General features: G+C 42.3%; 1 protein-coding gene across 1 annotated transcript in view; it reads left to right on the top strand.

The window, feature by feature from the left end:
* LOC309548130 (autism susceptibility gene 2 protein homolog) overlaps window positions 1-19,194 on the top strand; it is a gene marked incomplete at its 3' end in the record, with an annotated part of 1,398,280 nt that overhangs the window by 786,860 nt on the left and 592,226 nt on the right. Inside the window, exon 3 of the mRNA XM_082248095.1 lies at window positions 152-253. Within this exon, the coding sequence (XP_082104221.1) occupies window positions 152-253 (102 nt within the window). The remainder of the gene's footprint in view (window positions 1-151; window positions 254-19,194) is intronic.

The raw sequence follows: 19,194 nt of genomic DNA, 5'->3' as shown, positions 1-19,194 counted from the left end.
AATTTCTGTTTTAAAGTTGTAACAGGATTTCTCAAAAAGCAAGGGCCACCATTTAATAGGAAAATGATATCAATTCAAAAACTGTAAAAAAAAAATAGGTCTGTATGTATGTAATTATTATTTCAATTTATTATTCTTTATCTGCCCTTAGCTCAAACCACTACAGAACAACTGCAGAGACAGTGACAGCGAAAGCCAGAACAGAGAGTCAAAACCTTCGCAGAGAGGCCCTTCACATGAACGACTAAGTGATGTAAGTACAACATGTATACAAGTAAGGCCAAGAAAATTAGAAAGAATTACACTAATTAAATCAGATATAATGGTTATAAAGTAACGTTGACCTAATGTATGGCACAGGCCCTGTAGTGACTTTTCTAATCATTTAGCTGTGTATGCAATGCAGTCACTGTATTTTTATTTGCATATTGTTGTGCAAAGGTTTTTTGTAAGTGCACATAGTCAACTGCAGACAAAGAACAAACCCTGACTAAGCAGAAAGATGCCAGCACTCCTGTGTTAGGCTGGCCATACATGTTAAATTTTCTTGTACAATTTTCTTTTAGATTTACCACAAACCATATAATATGAGGTCAAAACTAAACAACTTTCAATTGTATCCAATCAGACAGGCCCTTGTACTACATAGTTTGCAGGGATCCTCAAACTACAGCCCTCCAGCTGTTGCGGAACTACACATCCCATGAGGCATTATAAAACTCTGACATTCCCAGACATGACAAGGCATTATGGGAATTGTAGTTCCTGAACAACTGGAGGGCCATAGTTTGAAGATAAATCTAAAGCAAAAGTATACAAGAACATTGAACATGTATGGCCAACCTTATTAGTTTCAAACATGTTATTGTGAAAACAGTGTCACATTAATTGGAATACTCAACGTTTCTGGGCCTTGCAGGAGCTTTTCTTCAAGGTGACATAGTGATACAGTGTCAGTATGTTTACTTGAGGAATGGACCCTGTAAGGCCTAGAAACATTGGCTATTATGAATATTGTGACACTGTTTTGTTAATAAAAGGAGTGGAATGAATATTACAGGAGTGCTGGTCATTTTCTATTTCAATTTTTCACTAATTACTGCACCCACTCACTTTGGTTAAACATTACAAAGAGTGTAGCTCTAACATGAACTGCATCATTTTCCTGAACCTGAACAATGCTCTAATCAACAGGGCTCTTGCTCTCTGAGCTGTGCTGTTGATTACATTATTGTTTTGGGGCAATAAGACCACTGGAGAGATGTGCCATTGCTTTGTGGCATAAGTTCCACGTTATGAATCTCTTATGTGGTAACAGCACAGTGTATCTCAATGTGGTTGTAAAGTCAAAGAAAGATTACTGCCGGACCCTCTGTTTTTCTAAGCTATACTACACTGTGTACATGTTAGTATAAAATACCTTTTTTCCGATCTTTTCCAGTCATTCATTTGACCTCTGGATGCTCTCATCCTCCAATCTAAAGGCTACAATGGGAGGAGCTGAGATCGCCCTCTGACATCTGCCAGGAGGTCACGTGACCACTGTGCTGTCTGCTCAGCCCCTACCACTGTAGCCTTAGATCGGGGAAGGAGAGCAGCTGGAGGTCACAAGACCACCCAGAAAAAGATCAGAAAGCAGCTAATTAGAGGCATAATTTTATAAAAATATGTACACAGTGTAGTATAGCTTAGTAGAACAGAGAGGCTGGCAGTAAACTTTCTTTGACTACCAGCTACTAATAGTGGCAAGAGGAAAAGAGAAAGGGGAAGAGAGGATGATGGAGGCATGTAGGCTGACCATGGTATCATGGATCAGGAGCCATGATTACTGTGGCCAGAACACAGGAAACGGCAGAATCAACCAGGTTTTCTACAGCATAGAAAGGGACAGACTAGATAACGCAAGCACTGTGCTGTTTAACCCGCTATAAGAGAACAGGATTTTTTTATTTCCATAGGGCTACCTCTTTAATTATAGCACTTTTCAGTGTAACCACTCCATATTTATTACTGTATTTTCAGCCTGACTACAAGACACAGGGGTGTGGACATTTTTTTAAAAAACTGCTTGCCCAAGGAACTAAATCAGGGACCCAATATTTTTGTCCTTTATAATAATCTACTTGTCCTGATAAAAAAAAAATTCAGAGGATGGAAAAAATGAGGGGTTGATGTTTATTATTACGCTTTTTGGAGGTGCTCCAAAAACAGACGTGTTGCGTCATCTGTTTGACTTCGTCAGTTGTTGGTCGAAGTACTGACAAAGTCAAACATATATCGCAACGCATATAGAGGATGGAGCCTGCTGTCGGATGTCTCTTTGCTGAGTACACGGATAAGAGAAATTGGATTGTTCATGAGAGCTCGCACGACTCACACGGCTTGATGTGCCTTTTAATGTGAGTTTGTTACTTTGTATTCTTGTCCCTAATAAAATCTGCTATATGGTGAGCACTAGATTTGTCCCACTTTTTGTCTTACACTGGAGACATAGTTAAGGGGATACAGGACTGGAGACTGAAGGATCGTTTATCACAGGATTACTGGCTGGTCATCATCCATAGGAACATATCCCTCTTTGGGAACAGCTAGTTCTGACCCACTGGTAAAACAGGGGTCAGAATGTGAGGTGAGCAGCCATTATTTATTGGTGAAGGATTGCACCCTAGCGGATTCACTTCCAAGCACCGATACTTTTCTATTTCTGTGATAATTTTTGGCAACTTTGCACAGTTTTTTGCACAGAATTTTGCACAGGACTTTTTATATTTATTCATATATTTATTTATCTTGAATGGGACTGTTCACTATATGGATATATGTATAAAGAATTACATTTTTTATTCATTTCACATAGATACACTGAGCATTTTAATTTTTTATGAATTTTGTATTTATTTATTTAGGTGGTGCTAAATATTACCCGTGGGGATATCATTAGACTAACAGAGAGTCTAAATCAAAGGGGGTGTCTATTCTTATTGCCAATTAAATGCCATGGACCCTAAAAGAAATACAATTGGATTTGGAAGGGAGGTATGCTTTTGTTAAGGGATCAATAGGAGAGGTTATGGTAACACTCGCAAATATATATGCCCCCAATTATAATCAAGATACTTTTCTTACGAGGGTATTAAATAAATTATCAGATTTTACGGAAGGACAGCTATTGTTATGGGGGGATATAAATACCCCTCTAAACCCTCAATTGGATACCTCAATAGGTCTCTCTTCAAGTTCCCCACGAATTGGTAAACACATAACTCAAGAACTATATAAACACCAACTTGTGGATGTATGGCGATTAACACACCCAGGCGAAAAAGATTATACATGTTACTCTTCAGTACATAAAATATACACAAGAATAGATTCTTTTTTCATTCCCCACAGACAATTACATGCAATAAAGAAAAGCGAAATTGGAAGTATAACATGGTCGGATCACGCACCAATTACTCTATATTATTCACTCTCTGAAACACTATCCTTAGGGAACCGGTTTTGGAGATTGAATGAAAGCCTCCTACAGACACCGGAGATCCTCAAGGATGTAACAGACGAGTTAAAATTTTACTTTCAAACAAACGAAACCCCGGGGGGGACCCAGGTATTCTGTGGGAGGCCCATAAAGTAGTGATCCGAGGGGTGTTGATCAAGCACGGATCTAAGATAAAAAGAGAACGAGAGAAACAATTGGTAACATTGCTCTCTTCACTACAGGAGACAGAGAACAATCATAAAAGGAACCCAAAGACCAACACAGAGATAGAAATGATTTCCCTATGTAAACAAATTACGGACCTGTTAGGTTACAAGGCTAAAGCATCTTTACAGAGAAGCCGCAAAATAGGATACGAATCAGGTAACAAGTGCGGGAAACTGTTAGCCAAATCGGTAAAGGACATTGTGACGGTACTAGCCGTCACTATGGGTGACGGATCACCCTGTCCCTGGATTGTAAACGCCTTTGTGTCATTTTCTTATGAGTTTGGGACATTGCATTTTATTTTCCCTTTATTCATCCTCTGAACAACTGACTCATGGCATTGAGTTAATGTAATGTAATGTTACAACCCATCCCCCCCCCCTCCTGTTTCTGTGTCTAAGTGTGTGGATTCATGGCAGACAATGATCTGAGTTGGAGACATCTCTCCACAGGGGGTGTGTATTAAGACTGCATGTTTCAAATGTACAAATGTTCAGTTCTCATTGGTTGGTTCCCTTCCCCCCTTCTGTGGAAAGGCTAAGGGGAGTTTCCCTAACTGTATGTAAAACTGTTGTCTTGGAATGTAATAAACAGTTTAAGCTCTGCATGGCTAACCCTCAACACCTGTGTGGATTGTCTCGTGATTGAGGGGTTAAGGGCTGGATATGACTTCTCCGCAGGCTGTGGGTGCGTTTGGAGGACAGGAGACACAGATTCGGCGGATGTGCCCAGCTGGGGTACAAAGATCCGTTACATTGGTGGCAGTGGTGGGATGTCTCCTGCAGTCCAGGACATCCAAACCACCACCAGGATTCAAGATCTGGGCAGCTGCCGAGGAGTGATACGGGGACCAGCCAGCATGAGAGCGGAGTTCGGGAGGAGGCTGCAAGGCATGCAGAAGCACCATCGGGGACCAGCGACAGAGCACACCAGGCTCGGCTGGGAGGATGTGATCCGCCGGCAACTCTGGCATGAGGCGCTAAGCCACGAGCGGCACCATCAGGGGAAGATCCTTCCCTCCTCCACAGAGATGTACCGGAAGCAGTACCGTGCGCGAGAGGTGTTCCTGAGGGAACGACCGCGAGATGAAGGGAAGATGGAGCTCGGAAGATTGGTCCAGGAGGAAATGAGGCTGGACGCCAGCTACAGAGCCCTCCGGTGGTTCGCAGCTCAACTGTGGCCAGGTACAGCAGATGGCAGCCCAACAGAAGGCGTTGGCTATGGCGGCGTGGGGCTGCTCCATCAAAAAATGTACGGAGACCCAGACTTTGGGAGCGATGAGGAGTGGCGGCTGGAACACATTCTGGATTTCCGAGATGAGGTGCTGGACCTCCCCGACGAGGCGTGTGACCTGGAGGAATTGGAGTTCCTGGTTGAGCAGGAATGGGAGCTCGAGATTGCCTACAAGCGGCTGTTTGACGGTGATCAGCAGCCTGGCATGGCTCCTGTTGCCTGGGACTGTCCGAGAGAAATAGCAGACAGTCACGAAGATGAGAAGCAAATGGGGCCAGGGGTGACCCTGCGTTTTCCCGTACTAACTGCAATGGAAGAAGCAGCGATGATACAGAGGGCACTGCGAGCGCTAGAATGCCGGAACGCACCGGAGGTCCACCAGGCAGCGAGACAAGCTGATAGCATGAAGGTCTCAGAAGGGGGAGTTGAGACAGGCGCTGGAAGGCTGGGAAATGGTGATCAGCAGCAAGTCCAGAGTATCTCATCTGGTGCCCCAGCAGAAGCATTGGCTACAGGGCAGAGTGCCCCTGGCATCTGCCCAGCATCAGAAAAAGAGTTGGATCCGGAGAGTCTGAGAGAGGATCTGCGTGAGCTGTTTTCCCAACAGCAGATACCCCCACCGGGAGTAGAGGAAGCAATTCTCCCTCCCCAACAATTGGACACTACCCCAGTGTTTATCTCTCCAGCAGAAGCGCTGGCTACGGGGCAGAGTGCCGCTGGCCTCTGCCCACCCTCAGAGGTAGATCCAGGGAGTCCGAGGGGTGACCTCAGTGAGCCGTTTCCCCAGCACTTGGACACTACCCCAGTGGTTATCCCCCCAGCAGAAGCGCTGGCTACGGGGCAGAGTGCCGCTGGCCTCTGCCCACCCTCAGAGGTAGATCCAGGGAGTCCGAGGGGTGACCTCAGTGAGCCGTTTCCCCAGCACTTGGGCACTACCCCAGTGTTTATCCCCCCAGCAGAAGCGCTGGCTACGGGGCAGAGTGCCGCTGGCCTCTGCCCACCCTCAGAGGTAGATCCAGGGAGTCCGAGGGGTGACCTCAGTGAGCCGTTTCCCCAGCACTTGGACACTATCCCAGTGTTTATCGCCCCAGCAGAAGCGCTGGCTACAGGGCAGAGTGCCCCTGGCATCTGCCCAGCATCAGAAAAAGAGTTGGATCCGGAGAGTCTGAGAGAGGATCTGCGTGAGCTGTTTTCCCAACAGCAGATATCCCCACCGGGAGTAGAGGAAGCAATTCTCCCTCCCCAACAATTGGACACTACCCCAGTGTTTATCCCTCCGGCAGAAGCGCTGGCTACAGGACAGAGTGCTGATGGTCTCTGCCCAGCATCAGAACCAGAGATGAAGAATCCGGGAGACAGTCCCTGCAAGATACCTTCTCAGCGGCTCGTAACTACACCAGGAGAAAAGCAAGTACCTTTTCCTTTCCCAAATGCATAGCCCTACCAGCCTACATTCCCTACCAGCGGAAGCGCTGGCATCAGGGCAGAGAATTATTCAGCTCCCCCCAATATCTGCAACCCTGACCTGGATCAGAGGAGTGCAGACAGCTGTTCCCACTCTGCAGCGGCTGTTTTTATTCATGGGAGACCCTATGTGCGGTGTTGCTCCCCAGCGCCAGAGTCGTTCTTTTAGTTTTCCTGGTTGCCTGGGGTGGAAGTTTGTGACTAACACAGGTCCAGACCATTTGAGGGTCAGGAACCTCGTTAGTCTGTTTTTAAAAGGGGAGAAATGTGACAGAACCCACTGTCACTGTGTGTTTTGGAGGGGACTGTGCGCAAGCCTCCTACCGACAGACTATGGGCCAGAAGATACTGGAGTTTGGCGCTGCAGCCTTTTGACTTTACCATCCACTACTGCCCTGGGAAGCAAAACGGCAACGCCGACGAATTATCAAGGCAAACAGACATTGACTCTTTGGGATTTGTTACCCGACTAATTCAGGCACAGACCAGTTGGAGGTCTAGTACCTGGATTAGTCTACCTTTGGGGGGAAGAGATGTGACGGTACTAGCCGTTACTATGGGTGACGGATCACCCTGTCCCTGGATTGTAAACGCCTTTGTGTCATTTTCTTATGAGTTTGGGACATTGCATTTTATTTTCCCTTTATTCATCCTCTGAACAACTGACTCATGGCATTGAGTTAATGTAATGTAATGTTACAACCCATCCCCCCCCCCTCCTGTTTCTGTGTCTAAGTGTGTGGATTCATGGCAGACAATGATCTGAGTTGGAGACATCTCTCCGCAGGGGGTGTGTATTAAGACTGCATGTTTCAAATGTACAAATGTTCAGTTCTCATTGGTTGGTTCCCTTCCCCCCCTTCTGTGGAAAGGCTAAGGGGAGTTTCCCTAACTGTATGTAAAACTGTTGTCTTGGAATGTAATAAACAGTTTAAGCTCTGCATGGCTAACCCTCAACACCTGTGTGGATTGTCTCGTGATTGAGGGGTTAAGGGCTGGATATGACTTCTCCGCAGGCTGTGGGTGCGTTTGGAGGACAGGAGACACAGATTCGGCGGATGTGCCCAGCTGGGGTACAAAGATCCGTTACAGACATTAAATTAGCTACATACATCCCCCAAATCTTGTCTCCTAAAGGTACCAAAATATCATTACCTAAACAGATTGCTCAGGTTTTCGGAGACTATTATTCCTCCCTATATAATTTAACAGATCAATCATCATCTATAACACAGATGGAGGAATATATGGCTTCAGCTCAATTACCCAAACTCTCGGCGGCAACTTGCAGGGAACTGGACTCACCAATAAAATTGATAGAAATACAACAAGCCCTGAGTACGATGAAGACTGGAAAGGCGCTGGGCCCAGATGGCTTCACTCTTCAGTATTACAGGGCTTTTTTCCCGATTTTGGGACTATACCTGTTGAAACTGTTTAATGATGTTGGGCGAAATCCAGTTTTCTGCAAGGATACGTTGAGAGCACATATTGCTGTTATTCCAAAAGAGGATAAAGATTTATTGTTATGTGGAAGCTACAGGCCTATATCACTACTTAATATAGATTTAAAACTTTTCACCAAAATATTAGCATCTCGATTAACGCAACATTTACATTCCCTGATCCATTTGGACCAAGTGGGATTTATAATAAACAGATAGGTGAGAGATAACACCACAAAAGTATTAAACCTATTATTAGCAGTAGATGGATCTCAACTTCCATGCGTCTTTCTAGGAACTGACACAGAAAAAGCATTTGATCGAGTTAACTGGAAATTTATGCTATCCACACTTAAACACATTGGTCTAGGTAACACTATGATACAATGGATATCATCTATATACTCCGTTCCATCAGCACAGTTGAAAGTGAATGGGATCTTATCGGACCCTTTTACTATTAGGAAGGGGACAAGGCAGGGATGTCCCTTATCCCCCATTCTTTTAGTGTTATCTCTGGAACCGTTTGTATGTAGAATAAGACAAAACCCTGACATTCAAGGTATTCCTATGGGGAAAAAACAACATAAAGTTTCCACTTACGTAGATGATTTATTATTTACAATAACAAACCCGTTAACATCGTTACCGAATCTTATTAGAGAATTTGAACAATATGGCGCCATATCTAATCTGAAGATAAATTTTAAAAAATCAGAAGCCATGGGAATAAGATTACCCAGTAGATCCTTACAGACTTTAAAGGAAAATTTCAAATTTAAGTGGACTGACAGAGCACTAAAATACCTGGGTACACCTATACCTGCCAAACCTGCTCAAATATTTGAACTGAATTTTTCTACCCTTTTGCCTACAATCCGTCTTAAATTGGAAAAATGGAATACAGGATTACATTCTTGTAACCTTATCAAGATGTCTATATTACCTAGATTTTGTACCTTTTTCCTATTAAGATCCCAACTTACTACTTCAAACAGGTAGATTCGATATTCATGGAATTTATTTGGGCGCATAAAACACCCCGAATATCACAAAAGTTATTAACTCTACCAAAAAAATATGGAGGAGCGGCAATACCAGATATACGTAAATATTACCATGCTTCACGTATTCGGAGGCAAATTGACTGGTGTCATCATGGGGAATCAAAGTTATGGGTGCAAATAGAACAGACAAATACATGGATCTTTTTAAATAGAGCACTATGGTGTTATGAGAATTTACCGAAAGAATTAAAATCACACCAATTGATCGGTACGACTTTACAAATATGTTCACAAATTTGCTTCCAGAACTCTGTTTCCACCAAGGACTCACCATTATATCCAATACTAGGAAACCCGCGATTTGCCATGGGACTAGAAGCACAACCTTTAAGATCCCTTGGTAAATGGGGATGTTTCCAAGCCTCTCATTTTGTGAGAGAGACTATATGGCCTTCTTTGAAGACATTAATGAGTGATGGAGATATTTTCAGACTTCCCTTTTGGAACGCACTTCAACTTGATCATTTCTTACGGTCAATCCCTAACCCACAGAATTATAACTGCCAATTAACGGCATTCGAAGTATATTGTTCAGATTCAGGGAACCTATCCCATGCGTTATCTAAAATATACAATTTGATAAATGTACCTAAGGTAGAATATCAATTGCCCTATTTTGACAAATGGGAGAGAGAATTATCCTGTGCCTTCTCCACGGACCAGAGACAACACATGATTAACCTTGTCTTTAACCACTTGCCGACAGCCGCAAGTACATATACTGTGGCAGTCAGGCCCTCCTGGGCAAAGTGAGGTATATATACCTCACTCGCCCGCGAGCCAATAGGGGGCGAGCGCCCGCTGCCAGAGGCGCGCTCCCGCCCCCACTCATTCACTGTCATCCCCGCGCAAGTGCCCGGCAGCTCCGATGTCCGCCGGCCACCCACGATCGACCGCTGCAGAGGGAGAAAGGCAGGCGGCTGATGTAAACAAAGCCGCCTGTCATTCTCCCTGGTGTAACTGCAGAGATCATACGATCCTGCTATGTAGGATCATATGTCTCTGTGGTTACATGAAAATCCACACCCCTTTACAGTTAGAAGCACGCCCCTAGGGACACATTTAAGCCCGGCATCTCCAATAAAGTTAACCCCTTCCCTGCCAGTGTCATTTTTACAGTAACAGTGCATATGTATAGCACTGATTACTGTAGTAATGTCACTGGTACCCCCAAAAGTGTCAAAAATGTCAGTCAAGGGTCCGATCTGTCCGCTGCAATGTCGCAGTCCCGCAAAAAAAGATTGCCGCCATTACTCGTTAAAAAAACCCAATAAAATGACAAAAATCTTTCCCTTAGTTAGTAAACACAACAACTTTTGCGCAAACCAATCAAAATATGCTTATTGCTATTTTCTTTACCAAACGTATGTAGCAGAAAACAAATTGGCCTAAAATGTTAAAAAAATTTGATTTTTACATTTTTTGGGGGGGAATTTCATATAAAAAAAAATGCGAAAAATATTGTTATTTTTTCAAATTTGTCGCTCTTTTTTTGTTTATAGCGCAAAAAGTAAAAATCACACAGGTGATAAAATGCCACCAAAAAAAAGCTCTGTTTGTGGGAAAAAAAGGACATCAATTTCATTTGGGTAAAGCTTCGTACGACCGCGCAATTGTCCGTTAAAAACACGCAGTGCCGAATCGCAAAGTTGCCCCTGGTCTTTGAGCAAGCAAATCCTCCGGGGCTTAAGTGGTTAAATCCCCTATATGTACCAAATATCAATAAATACATTTTAAAATTCTGACAAGGTGGTATTATACCCCATATAAATTACATAAAATGGCGATAAATAACTCTGATAGATGCTGGCGCTGTTCGATGGAAGAAGGCACATTAATACACATTTTTTGGTCCTGCCTTAAATTATCAGACTTCTGGAAAAAAGTCAGAGAGATCATGCAAAAGTTTTCAGAAGTAGAGATTCCAGAAGATCCGGCCTTTTTTCTTTTACAATTGAGCAGGATACCAGGGAAAAGATATAGAGGATCCATTATATGCCATTTGGCAAACCCAGCTAGGTCTTGTATCCCCCTTAATTGGAAGAAAATAAGACCTCCAACAATAGAGTGCTGGATACGTAAAGTAGACGAAATAAATAAAATGGAAGATTTGGTTTTGACAGCTCAACACAAAAGAGAAAAATATACAGAAACACGGGGAGCATGGAACTTGTTTATACTCTCGAACCAAGAGATAGCTTCGCTTGAAGAAGATTGACAGACTCTTGAGTAACAAGAGGATAACTCAGCAGGGAAGGGAGGAGATAATTCCGTATACCCTTTCCTGTTCCTCTTTCCCCCCTTTCCCCTTCCCCTCCGTGGTCCCCTTCTTTTTTTTTTGGGGGGGGGCTGGGTTGATTTTTTTTTTTTTTGTTTTTTTCTTTTGTTTTGTTTTGTTTTATTTATATATAGAAATAGGGAAGTGTGGGTGTAAAAGAGCTCATTGGAACTGTGGAATGAACAGATTGATGTAGAAATATATTTGAACATGGTATATATTGTTTATTGGACTCTGTATTATATTGTTATAAATTATATTTGGAAAAAAAAAAAAAACATACATAGTGATAGCAGCCGCTTCACTAATTGCACTTTGTATAAACACTACTTTCAATCTGTGCAGAGCACTGAATCTATTTAGGTTAGGTATCCACTGTTTGCGCTGATTTTTTATCTTTATTAAGGTACATAGACTGCCAAGTATCTACAAAGGGGGGCAAAGACATTGTACATAAAAATATTAACAGAACATAATCAAAATGTACACAAAGAGTTAAGAAACAGGAATCAGCTAATACCAATCCATGACTGGGCTCAAGCCATTCACAAGTAAACCTACAGTACAATTGGAAGTATCATACCAGTCTAACCATGGGCTCCATCTTTCAAGCATGGTCTTGTAAGAACCTGCAGCTAGCATTCTTTAAATGTAAAATGCTGATGCACAAGAGTCATAACCACAGATGCTGTAGGAGGTGAGGGAGATTTCCAGTGTCCTATCAAAATGAATGTGGTAGCCAGTGGGCATTAACTATTACATTTCTCAAAGGACTAGGAATATTCTCTAAACCTAAATTCAGTAAGGCTAGTGTCAGGGGAAATCTGCTTTGATATGGCAGTGATGTTAGCAGTTATTAAGAAAATGGAGGGCCTGAATTTGGCTAGTGACTTACAGGACCATAAAAGATGGTATAAAGTACCCACTCATCCGCAGTGCCTCCAGCATAATTTAGATGTGTGAGTGTAAAATTTGGAAATATGGTGAGGAGCTAGAATTCTAGTTTACCCCTATGGCCTTGAAACCTTCTAGCCAAAAGTTTGTCTGCTTTATTCCTGTTAGCATAATAGGATGTTTTCATACTCCTGATGGTACACTCATGGTACTCCAGCAACAAGGTACAGAGAGTGGCTCTCAAATCTGACAGCTTAGAGTAAAGGGCAGAATCTGGGCTATTTTTGTTTTGTGTTTCAATCTTTCTAATGTTAGATGGAAGGTAATCAACCCACTGCTGTCTTCTTCTCTTAACCCCAGACCCAATTTTGATAAAAATACTACTCATAAAATAATTTTGAGCATTCCACAACGCAAATGGATCAGAGACTGATCCTGAATTCAGCTGGAAAAAGTCCACCAAATGTTTTTCCAAGAGAGCTCTGGTGTCTGTTTTTTGTAGCAAGGATTGGTTGGTTCTCCATAAAAAGGTCGATTGTGGGGCCAATGAATTCTTGACTGATAAAGTTACCGAGTGTCTCTCACTCCTCTATTTTTTGCAGGCATTGATGTAAAGGAGATATGTGGGAAATTGGAGCTAAAAATATGCACTGTTACTGTATTAATGACACTGGCTGAGAAAGGGTTAACATCAGGGGTGATTAAAGGGTTAACTGTGTCCCTAGCGAGTGTTTTAGTATAGTGTGGGAGGTGCTTTTACTAGGGGAAGGCATAGATCCATCTCCCTGCTTTGCAGGAACACAGGATCTATGCCTTCTGTACTAGATGGACTTTTGTCTTTTTTTAACTTGACTAAGTATATGTAACTATATGTACTGACAGAACGGAAATCAGCCTTGTTTACATAGGCAGACTGCTGTTCTAACTGTGTACCAAATGATCAGCGGGTGCAGGCAGAAATCTAGTCTGCAGGACCCACCAATAGGCTCCCACTGTGATTCTATGCCGGCATCATTCACTCGTGCCTGCTACCCGGAAGTGCAAGATCATGTATATATGTGTAATCCTGTGCAGCATGACCACCCTGTAGCAGTAAAACAGCTATAGGGTGGCTGGCAACTGGTTAAAAAAATAATAATAATGAATGCACATTATATAGCTGTCTGCCCATACCTCCTGTACAGTTACTGAGAGCAGTTATATCAATGAACTATGAGAGTGTTACCCCTGTGCCCTTACAATGTGTTGAGAGCTATAAGCCCTCTGCCACGTTGGCAGGCAGTAGTTGTAGTCCATTCATTCACAGATTACTGTGAATGAATGACATGACCAATGTGGGCGAAGCTCCACATTGTTGGGCTCTTTTTAAATTGTGATAGTAGTTGCAGGGAGAGGATCCCCCACCTGCTGTCATGGGGGGATCAGAGGGGTGCAGGCAGGTGATTTTTGGTAACATGTTATACCCTAAATACTGGTGTAACATGTAGCATGTTAACAAAGGTGGATTTATCCTTTACCACTTCTCCTTAAGTCAACGTCATATGAAGTGCTGGACTTTAGGTGGTTAAATCTGAATGATGCCTGCAGCTACAAGCATCATTTAGATATCTTCTTTTTCAGCCGGTGATCCCTGTCATGTAAAAACAATCAAGGAGCTAAACAGCCGCTATGATTGTTTTTACATCACTCCCCCTTCCTGCCGGCCTCCGGTGCTTCTACCGGCTTGCCTGTGCAATCAGCGGGCCGAAGAATGAATCAGCCATCAGCGACTGTTTACCATAGAGAATACCATGGACCTGATGGTCCCTGGCAGATGCTATGACCTTTGGAGGCCGAGCCTGATGTTATGACATCACGTCCAGCCTCGGCAGACGTAAACACTGCCGTTTCTTCAGCTGGGAAGCCGAGATTGTTTTTTTTTTTTATATTTCAGGCTTTTCAGTTGAAATCTGGGGACTTATAAACCCCAGATCTTTCTGCAAATTGACCTGTTATGCCCTATTCCTATTAAAAGGGATGTTTACATTCCTTGTAATAGGATTAACATTGATCAAATAAAAAAAATTAAGACCCCATTCAGACAGGGGCGACGCTACTTGCTGGGGCGACATGCACGGACTTCATATCATTGAAGTCAATGCAAGTCACCTCCAGGTCGCCCCAAAGTAGTACAGGACCCTTTTTCTAAGTCGGAGCAACTTGTGTCGCTCCTATTAGAACGGGTCCTGTGCTAATCAATGGCAGGTGACCCACCGCGACTTGTCAGGCAACCAAGTCGCCTGACAAGTCGCGCTAGTGTGAATGAGGACTAAAGGTAAAGTGTCAAAATAAAAAAGCAAAAAAAATTTAAAAAAACAATATAAAAATAGTTAAGCTCCCCCGTCCCTGCGAGCCCACATATGTAAACAGCGTTTAAACCACACATGTGAGGTATCCCTGTGAACGTTAGAGCAAGAGCAATAATTCTAGTCCAGGACCTCCTCTATAACTCTAAACAGGTAACCAGTAAAACATTTTAAAACATCCCCGAAGGAGATTTTTGAGTACCGAAGTTTGGCCCCATTCCACGAGTGTGCATAATTTTAAAGTGTGACATGTTAGGTACCTATTAACTCAGTGTAACATTATATTTCACAGTATGCAACAAAACTGGGCTATCTTCAGCGTTTTTTTTTTTAATGAAACAGTTTTTTCTCCCAAAAAAACTCATTTGAAAAATTGCTGTGCAAATACCTAGTGAAAAAGTTGCAACAACCACAATTTTATTCCCTAGGGTTTCTGCTAATAAAATATATATAATGTTTGGGGGTTCTGAGTAATTTTCTAGCAAAAAAAAAAATGATTTTTACATGTAGAAGAGGAGTGCCAAAATAGACTTGGGCTGGAAGTAGTTAAAATGGTATATTGAAACAGTATGCCCACATTTCTTAAAGCTAAACTGTCATTTAAAATGTGTAAACTAAATGAGGTATCTGATATTACCTTAATAAGCCACAGAAGCCTATTCTGTGGAACTCTTTGGTTTAGTTTTACTTTATTAATAGGATGAGTTCTGTAAACCCTGGTCTAGGCATTGCCCAACTGGTATTTTTTAGAGAAAGCACCTCACTGGCCAGGTAAAGCACTTTTTTTGAACAAGTGATAGGTGACTTTGACAGATGGACTGGGAACAGATGGACTATGATTACAACAGAAGTCACGAAAGTGAAGAGAGGCGCAAAGCAGGGCCATCTTACCGAATGGGCACGCCGGGCAGTTTCCCAGGGGCCCCACTTGCCCAGGGGGCCCTACCTGCCCAGTGACCCAGCCCCAGCCAAGCATTAGTCCCATTTCCCGTGTGCATCCAGGCGCCAAACTTAGTAGGTGGCAAGCGTCTGTCGGCCCTGCACTGCTGTCAGGCCACTTGGGCCGTGGAGGGGGAGCCCACAACTGCAGGAATGCCGATCCGTCTCCACAGGAACAGACACACACAGGATAGTCGAGTCTGACTCCCGTCCCTGTGTGTGTCACCGGACCCACCCGCCGAACTTGGAAGCTGTCATTAGCCTGGCACTGCTGTACAAATAAATATCACCTTATCGATAATTTGCATTTTTATTCTCGTGGGTGATTGTGTAGGCGGGGCCCCAGAGCACGTCATTGCCCGGGGGCCTATAACGCTCTTAAGATGGCACTGGCGCAAAGAGGAGGGGTTTCTGGCTAACAAAGATAATAGCAAACACCTATTGGTACCCGTGGGATATTTAAAAGGTTTAAAGAGTTAACTGCCTGTCAGAGTTGAATTGTCAGACTCAGAGTCAGGGTGTAAGGCAATGAGCTGAGCCTGAGCTTAGATAATCATTACTTGAAATAACAAATGCAGGCATTGTTAAATGACAGTCTACCTTTCTACAGAAGCCTAGAGAATGGGTCAGTTACTAGCCTTGAGATCAGGAATGAGAAAGGTCAGCCTCTATTAGAGTCTTGAGCTTGAAACAGAAGTGGCATTTCTGCTCTGATAGATCTGAGACATGGAAAAACAAAAGCAAACACAACTCCATCTGAGAATTAAGGCTTCAGTCTCATAACAACTGTGGGAGACCAGAATCCAAAGGTAAGGGCAAAAGGCTAAAGTCTCCACACAATTGTGCAAACACACCTTCTCAGCAGATTCTGTGCATTGGAACACCATGGCAAGACCAAAAACAAATGTAAGGGAATTGTTCACCTTATTTACTGAAGAATAAGCAAAAATCTATACCATGTAGGGAACACAACAAACATTACACAAAAACAGAAAAAACTTTCTGTGTTGTTTTTTTTTTTTGCTCACACACACAAAACTATACACTACATGACTATAATTCACTTTACCAAAAGAAAAACAAATATCATTCTGTGATACAAAATACGATTTGTATATTCTTTTTGTACATTTGTAACACCAGTGCTGAATTACTTAAAATCAATTTTAAATTCTAAAAAATCACCACGGTTTTTCCTTTGGACTGACAGTATCTATAACCAAAGCCAGGATTAGTTGATTTCACCACTTGAAATGTAGAAATATGTATCTGTCTACTGGTATGAAAATGTTGTTTGATGCAGTGGCCTAATTAGCATGTTTGATACTTTTTTAACACCCCCACCTCCATGTGACAAAATTATTTATAGTAATAATCATGTAATATTACAAGTAATTTAAGACCAGGAATTAATTACAGATGTACATAGTTACATACATAGGTACATAGTAGTTGAGGATGAATAAAGACAATAGTCCATCCAGTTCAACCTGGGTAGGTGTGTGTGGACGTATTAATTTCCCATATCCCTGAATGTTTTGATATTTGAGATGTATGTCCAAGAGTCTTTTAAAAGTAGCCATACTCCCCGCAGTTACCACCATTTGTGGAAGAGAGTTCAGTATAGTATGTCATGTACAGCACAGTTGAAAGGGGCAGAGTTTAGGAGTATTGTAATGTACAGCATAGCTTACAGAGTGCAGGAATATACCTGGTGTAGGCATATGTGTGAGTACAGGGTGTGCCTGGGCACACCCTAATCACCCTGTGTGGTGCAGATTGCCCCTGTTTTAACTCTTGATATTTCACCAAAGCCCCCTAACAGGGCTCCTAAAAAGAATATTGTAAAAAACGACTAAAATAAACTGTAAAAAATAATAAAAAGAAAAGCTACTGACGTCATCCACTGCCCTACTGACACCATCCACTGCTTTATTGATGACATCAGTATAAACACACCCACACACCCACACACCCACACCCACACCCACACCCACACACACACACACACACACACACACACGTGTTTGAGCATTGGGGTGCACACCCTAATGCAATAAGCTGTGCACACCTATGGGTGTAGGCACTGTGCAAAGTAATCAGTGGGGTTCATCCTAGCTTTTTTTGACAATGGAAATATGTCCGTCTACATTGGTTGTCAAGGAAGGCATACCCCCTGTTTATTACATTGATGGTCAATTTATTGTCCCCTTACACTGGTGATCAGTATAATGACCCTTTACTAGTGGCTAGTGGAGAAATGCCCTCTTGCATTGATGGTCAGTGGGAAAGAACCTCTTCACATTTATGATCAGTTCGTTACTAACCTGTGCACTAGTCAGGTGACAACAGATCCAAGTGTACAGAGGCAATGCCTTTTTTATTGCCTGTATGTGCAATGGACTCCCCCCCCCCCCCCTTTCACCCCTTGGTATATCAAAACTAATCTCATTTATATCAACCTTTGCAATGTAAAAGTTTGAGTATTTTGCAAAATAGTCCTAAATCAGCAGGAATGCACATAGACTTTTCAGATTCCAACATTTGTTTGCTGTCATTAGCAATTGAGAGTGTAGTTTTCTGAAACTATCAAAGGGTTTGAAGGCTGTAACTATTCCATTTTAGAAGGACAACCTTTTTGCTTGTAGGATTCACCTTATTCTCGGTTACACACAGTTTTTTTTTTCTTTTAGTCAGGCTGTCAACGCAAACTTATTTTAGAGACCCCAAGTAGTGTTCTTCAGGTTATTCTTTTGCATATTCACACCATATTCTCTACAGCAGGTTACTTCAGGCCTGTCAGGATGCTTGGTAGAGTAGGTATTTGTTAGTCAGGGCATAGATGCAGGAATTATGACATGGAAATAACCTTTCTATCAACTTTACAACTTCAGAATAGATATCAAGACTGAACAGAATCACAAGATGGAGGTCTCTCAATACTAGTTTCCTGACTGTTATGCTAATGCTTTGGATTCAGCATTTGGTCTTGGAACAACAGAACAGATTTTCATACTTTTCTTGCTCTTCAGACTTTTTTTTCTTCATTTGCTGCATGGCTGAGTGTGTGTGACTGGGTCGCAATAATCCTGGGCAAAGTTAGGCAATTAGCATTTTCAGAAGAAGAACAGCAGTGGTATCCCCTATATTTCTCTGATGACAGGCATGCTTTAATAGTGTGCCTGTGACTTACAACTAGCGTAGCACCATAATGAAAAAAAAATATAGCATACAGTATACAGACAGTGTTTTATTCACCAAAAATGTGAATATATTATGTGTTCATAAATATCCAGGAAATCTAATAGAGACAAGTTTCCGTAACAATCAAATAATTTGAGTGAGTATACTGTATGTCTAAAAATAAAAATGGCTTGAGAGATATAGCGATTATCCTTTCTTTAAGCTTGTCAGATGGTTCTTCCTCATGGATGAAATATATTTCAGCTATTCATCTTATTAGCTACTACCATAGAGGTGCAGGAAAGTAAGGTTTGGCATGTTGACAGAGACTTGTTCTTCTCTTGCTCTAATGAGATCCAAGCAAAAGAATGACACTTCACAAATGTGAACATATAACGCAGGGAAACAAGCTGAGATAACTTTCAGACTATGGGGACCCATTAATATTCGAGCCATACTGAGTTTTCATCAAATAAAACACAAGAACTGATATATTTTAATTCAGCCCTACATACAAGCCAGGATGCAGAAAAACCTGCACCATGGATGAAGTTACAAAAAAATAGGATGTCTGAGTAATGATGAAATTATAATTGGTTCTTTTACCTGACGGCTGAATCAAACATCTGAAAGAAAG

Source organism: Pelophylax lessonae (genome assembly GCF_965119305.1).
Source record: "Pelophylax lessonae genome assembly, chromosome: 2".
Taxonomy (NCBI): Eukaryota; Metazoa; Chordata; class Amphibia; order Anura; family Ranidae; genus Pelophylax; species Pelophylax lessonae.
This window is presented reverse-complemented; position numbering and strand designations above follow the sequence as displayed.